Raw genomic sequence first — 6,433 nt, 5'->3', positions numbered from 1 at the left:
ATATTTAATTATTATTACTTCCAAAATTTAATACGACAATAGCTATATTCCCGTGTTATTTATATTTTGATTGTTTATTTAATTGTAAAATAAAATATCCTATAAATATTTCATTAAAATTAAAATATTGTATTTTAAATTTAAAAAGAAAACTTAGGAATAACAAGGATATAAAACTTGAGTTTCTCTTATTTTTTTTAATCGAATACCTATTTATTTTATTTAAACAATGCTTACAAGTCTAATCTATCTCTTTAGAAGTCAAACATGCCCGAAGAAACTACTATTTCATCTTAAGACATTAGAATAGTGTAATATTAGAATATTATATAAAATATATCGCTATTATTATTATTATTAAAACAATTTGACCAAGGATTTCAATTTTGAAAGTTTACTTTTTCTATCTAAATACTTTTAAAAGGTATTTAATAAATGAAGCTTAACCTAAAAATCAAATATGAAAAGCAGAAACAAAAACCAAATATGAGCTACAATATATGTGTGTTTTAGACAAGGAACTTAACCTACTTCCATCGCAATGTTAAGAGAGAAACACAACTATGTAGAAATAACCTTTTTGTTAAAACTATGAAAATATTATCATCACTGACACATCCAAAAATATTATATATCTTATGCAAAACAATCCATAGTAACAAGTTTGTGGGGACGATATTTACATTATAAAGAATTTTATATATTAGAATGATTTTTAATTATATCTAACATTTTATTATAAAAAATAAATTGTGGAGGCAACTGTTCCATATCACATAAATCCTTTGTTCTTTTGTGTCTATCAATTATTTTATCAGTAAAGTAAACTAAAGTGCTAGAAAAAATAATAAGGTAGAAGAAGATGCAGTGTTTCATTCTTTATTAATTATGTTTTTATCAAGTAACTTACAATAAAACATGTTAATGAAAAAATAATGTTTGTTGATCCATCTTTTCTACTAAATCAACTCATTTTTGAGGTAAAATTGCATTTGTAATGGTAACTTCATGCTCAAAGTAAAAGTCGAACTCTAAACATGGCTAAACAATCTAATGAAGTATGGGCTATCAAGTTTTGATTCACTGAACAAAGAGAGAAAAAAATTAACATAAGTTTTTTTTACAATATTTTGATACAGTATTATACTGTTATCGAATTGTTGTCTGACCACCCATTAATATTTTGATTTACATACAAAATATATATATCTTGGTGTAAAGAGTGTGTGTGAGGGGTGTGTGAAGGGTTTGTCAGAACCCTCACGACTAACAATAAAATCAATTTAAAATATACAAGTGAGTGTAAATCTTAGTTTACAAATCAGTTTTATGGAATTAAAAGATGATTTCTTAAATTCAAATTATTGTAAAAAAATATTATTAATGTATATTAAAAAAAATCAATGAAAATATAATGAGAAAGTAGGGTTAGCTAAACGTGGAATATGGAGGTCAACGCGAACACGACAGGAAGGTGATGAAAAATGAAGTAGTCTATTTTTACGTGTTTGTATGCAGTTAATGCAAACTCCAAACGTTTACTTTGAGTCGTCTCAATGACTGCAAAAGAGGATTCCTATCGTATTAATTACTTAGCTACCTACCTACGACCTCACACAAAACCCTTTTCACCTTATTTACTATACTTTCATTATTAATTCAATTTAGATATTTTTAATCAACTTGTGTTTATTTATTTACTTAATATTTATAATATTTATAATTTTTATATTTTTTAATTAAGTATCTGTCATTTAATTTGTTTATCAATGGAATGTTATGAGTATATTTTGTTTACTTATTTTACTTGTTAAGAAATCCACGAAAATACAATAAGTGTAAAAAGATAACTGTTTCTTATTATTTTTATTGAAAATGTGTTGCCTAATAAAAATGGTCTAACCGATGGTAATGACGAGAATAATTTCTTAAGTGATATTTCGAAATCATTTGAAAAACATTGATGAATTTCTTATCTAATAAGTAAGAAACACAATTTTTAACCCACAGAGATAGGTAAACAAAATGAAAAACAAGATAATGATCATATCACTCAATTAACAAAAGATTGAATAACAATACCTAAAAAATATAAAAAATTTAAGTACTCAATATTAAAAACAATTGATTTATGGGTTAAAATTTAATCAAGCCTTATAAATATATATATTATTAAGCTGAAATATAGTTATAAATAGTGTCAATTTATGTTAATTACTCTAAGAATTCGGGCTTATATATAGTGTGTAAACCCATGCTTGTTAATTTATTATTAGATTATATGATAAAACTATTTCGCTTACTTTGCTTATTTTTCTTTAAAACGACAGTGTAATTATTTTTTTATCTAACTTAATAAAATTTTCACACATCACTTGTTTCGTGTACGTTAGCTAGGTGGGAAAGCTAGGTTGAAAAATGTGTGAGAGAGGATTTCATTGCACTTTTACTTTGTCTTTTTGAAGATTCGTTTACAACAGTTCATTTTCATGAGTATTTTATTCCCATAGAAACAAGTTTATATGTATATCATAAGATATATTTTTTCTTACGGAAGAACACTTTCGTGGATAAAACAAAACAACAAATCATAAAAATTAGAACCAACAAATCAACCCAGAAAATCAGGAAATCAGAACCACGAAATCAATAAAAATTCTTAAAAACTTTATAAGAAATGGGAAAAATGATGGAGGTTAAGTTGAATTAATATTTTAATTTGAAACAAAATTATGTGAAATAAAAAAGGTTGTAAGAGTATAAAGTATTTAACCTCGTAATCATAAAAAGAGTTTATTAAATATGACATGATATCGTCGGAATTATTTAAATTATTTTTAGTGTAAGATAAAAAATAAGTATATACTAATACATATTGATACCGTTTACATAGGAAGATAATTTAAAAGGGAAGAAATGATCTGAACTCGACAATATTAAAAAGTAATTTTAAAAATTTCATCAATATTTAACCCGAAAGGAATATATGTTAATTAATTTATTAGGTTAGCAGCAGAATCTGCAGCCAAATAAAAAAGAAAGTATTACTAACAGTTGTTTCAACTTGGGCATGTGATGGCTCAGATTCAGATGTAGTATGAATAAGAATCCCACTGCTCTGGCAAACGATTGACTTTCATACCCAACATGGTTATCAACCATTTCATTCCTTCCAATTTTAAGTAGATACAAACGCAGATAATGTTAAGAATCTAATTCACATTGAATAAAAATGAAAGATATAAAGTAATATATAAAACTAAAAATTTATTAATATATTGTTTTAAAGTTTTAGATATAATGTGAAACTTTTATATGAATAAACTCAGATCTCGTGTTAATTAATCACCTCTTCCGTAGATCGATAAATAACCTGAAAATAAGCCATAATGATGTCTTACATTTGAAGACTACACAGGCACAACTAATTCCCTTTGCTTTAATTAATTTTGGCTCCCATTCTTGGCAACTTTTTCTTCCTTTGACCACCGAAACTCTAAGAAAGAAGAAATTAAAAGTTTGCCATAAATATATTTATATGTCGCATATGGACCCTTGACTTAAGACCAGTAGAAGAAGCTGTATATGTTGAACACATATAAAACTAAGAGGAATTCTCTTACCGTTTGGCACTCCTTCTTCTGGTTTTCCTTTCACACACTCTCTTGTTTCTTCCGTTACGTACCCAGTTTTTGGTTTGGCATGGAGGAAATCGAAGTGCCTCAATACTTCATCTGCCCCATATCCCTCCAAATCATGAACGACCCCGTTACGGCCATAACGGGCATAACTTACGACCGAGAAAGCATTGAACAATGGCTATTCAATAACAAGAATAGCACCTGCCCCGTTTCCAAACAACTCCTCCCAAGAGATTCTGATCTAACCCCTAACCACACCCTTCGACGCTTGATCCAAGCCTGGTGCACCCAAAACGCTTCACTTGGCATCGTTCGCATTCCCACTCCTAAGCCTCCTCTCAACACCCTTCAAGTCCTTAAACTCCTCAAACATCTCCATCATCACAAAACCTTCGTTCAGTTGGAACTCCTTGCCGTCGAGAACGACAGAAACAAGAAGTGCTTGCTAGAAGCAGAGGTCCCTAGGGCCATGATCGTCTTCATCATCAATTGCTATAGAAACAATCATATCCAAAAGGGTCTCCAAGAAGCTCTTAGCATATTGCAGTTTGTCAAGATCCCCAAGAAGGAAGTGAGTCTCACTAAATAATAATAAAAAATTACTGATTCAAGTTCACTATAAAAGTTACCTTTTTTTTTCTTTTTATTTTATTCTTTCTGATATACAATATTGTGGAGACAATGATTTATATTTTTTAATTGGATAAAACTGTTGTTTTCCAACTGATATGCATATCTCGTCATTATAATGTAATATCAAGAAAACAAAAACAATAATAGAGTATTTATGTTTTATATATATGTTCTTAATCCAAAATAGTAGTCTCGAGATGTTTTTCTTACGATTCTAGCTTTTCTTGTAGTGGCCGCTGCTCGTGAAGGACCACGACCAGATAATGGATTCTCTAGCATGGATTCTGTGTCGTGAGGGACTGGAGAACTCCGTTGCAGTGAAATCCCATGCGCTTCTACTTCTGAAGAAGATCATCAACAAGGGCGACACGTGTCACGTTCTGGAGAGGCTGAAACCCGAATTCTTCGAAACAATGGTGAAGATTCTGAGACACGGAGTGACCCAACAAGGAACGAGTGCCGCACTTCACGTTCTGCTGAGCGCTTCTTCTTCGACGCGGAACAGGATCATGATGGTGGAAGCAGGTGTGGTACACGAAGTGGTGGAGATCGAAATGGGGGCGCCGGAGAAGAGAGTGACGGAACTGACGCTGGCTATATTGTTCCACTTGTGTTGTTGCGCCAACGGGAGAGCCAAGTTTTTGAGCCACGAAGGGGCCATCGCGGTGGTGACGGAGAGGATTCTGAAGGTGTCTGCGGCGGTGGACGATAGGGCGGTGTTTGTTTTGGCGATGGTGGCTAAGTTTTCGGGGACGAAGGTGGTTTTGCAGGAGATGTTGAAGGCGGGAAGCATGGCGAAGCTTTGCATGGTGCTTCAGGCTGATAGGGCAAAGTATTTGAAGGACAAAGCCATGGAAATTCTGAAGGAACACTCGGAGCTTTGGAGCGACTCGCCTTGCTTTCCTCGTTCGTCGTTTTGTGCCTACGTTCCCTACTGAAACCAAACACCATTTCTGACATCTTCGAAACTCTCGGAGGTTCCTGTCACTATATAAACCATGCTTTTGTTCTTCTATATACCTCGAAGAAGCACGTAACCTTCAAAGTAAATTTGAGTGTTTAATATGTATGTTAGGAGGAACTTTTCTCGAAGAATTTTTTGGAATAGAAAAATAACAATAAAATAAATCAAATTAATGTTTAATAGGATAAAATTATTTTATAAATTAATTTGTACATCAAATAATTATAATTTATTGAAAAATTAATCAATTTTCTTTTCATTTGTATGACAATGTATTTCTCCTTTTCTCTTTTGTATGACATTTATGTTATCTATCATACGTTTATTTTAATTTTTCTCTCTTTCTTGCTGATTGTCAAATAGAAATTTGCATATCTAGAAATAATTTTTATTATATTGTCATATTATTATTGTATAATAGTTTGTTTTTCTTAATTATATTTAGTCTATCGAGTTCTAATTTATACAAATTAAATTATTATCATATCCTAGATAACAAGTCAACAACACCTGAATTTTTTTTGAAAGACGTCTAAATTGATAGTTATATGTAACAATCTACGTATTAAAAAATATTTTTATAAAACTTGTATAAATATGTATAAGGGTGGTATTTAATGTATAATAAATACTTATTTTTTGATTAATTCACTCAAATTGAATTATATACACTTATTTATTATGAAACTTTTAAATGATTTCACTATAATCAAATTATTACACAAGTATTATTATCATTGATAGATTTGCCTTACACGAGTATACAAAATTATTTGTATCCCTTTTATATTCTTCTAAGACATATCAAAAACACATTTTATAATACTAAATCACCTTTACTTTCAGGAGTGTTATCTAACTATATACCAAATGCTCAAAATATAGGAAATATATATCTACAAGAGGAGATGAAATTTAAGATCTCCTTTAGTAAAATAATTTCAAAATAGTAAAAAATATTTATAAATAAAGTTTATTCTCAATTATTATCTTATTATACAATTTAGTATATATATATATATATATATATATATATATATATATATATATATATATATATATTTATATTTATATATATATGAGTTTGCTAACTGACGTTATGTTTCTTTTTCAGTGAGTACATTTTAGTAATGTGTACCGGGTTTTAGTAAACAAAAATATCCTCATATATTATGGATTCTAAGTTTTAAGGTCA

The 6,433-nt window shown here is 29.6% G+C and overlaps 1 protein-coding gene across 1 annotated transcript; it reads left to right on the top strand.

Moving 5' to 3' along the window:
* Positions 1-3,415: 3,415 nt before the first annotated feature.
* LOC124842674 (E3 ubiquitin-protein ligase PUB23-like) lies at positions 3,416-5,498 on the top strand. Its single transcript, XM_047319216.2, has 2 exons — positions 3,416-4,212; positions 4,505-5,498. The coding sequence occupies exons 1-2, from the start codon at positions 3,586-3,588 to the stop codon at positions 5,210-5,212; spliced, it is 1,335 nt and encodes a 444-aa protein (XP_047175172.2). The 5' UTR covers positions 3,416-3,585; the 3' UTR covers positions 5,213-5,498.
* The last annotated feature ends 935 nt before the right edge of the window (positions 5,499-6,433 follow it).

Source organism: Vigna umbellata, chromosome 8 (assembly GCF_029865625.1).
Source record: "Vigna umbellata cultivar VRB3 chromosome 8, Vumbellata_1.0, whole genome shotgun sequence".
NCBI lineage: Eukaryota > Viridiplantae > Streptophyta > Magnoliopsida > Fabales > Fabaceae > Vigna > Vigna umbellata.
Note: the sequence above shows the minus strand (reverse complement) of the source record. Positions and strands in the feature narration are given on the sequence as shown.

Bases quoted from the DNA above. Each gene is read 5' to 3' on its own strand.
- LOC124842674 (XM_047319216.2), top strand. From the start codon at position 3,586: ATGTTGAACACATATAAAACTAAGAGGAATTCTCTTACCGTTTGGCAC. The intron at 4,213-4,504 runs GTGAGTCTCACT...CTTTTCTTGTAG, and splicing joins TCAAGATCCCCAAGAAGGAA to TGGCCGCTGCTCGTGAAGGA.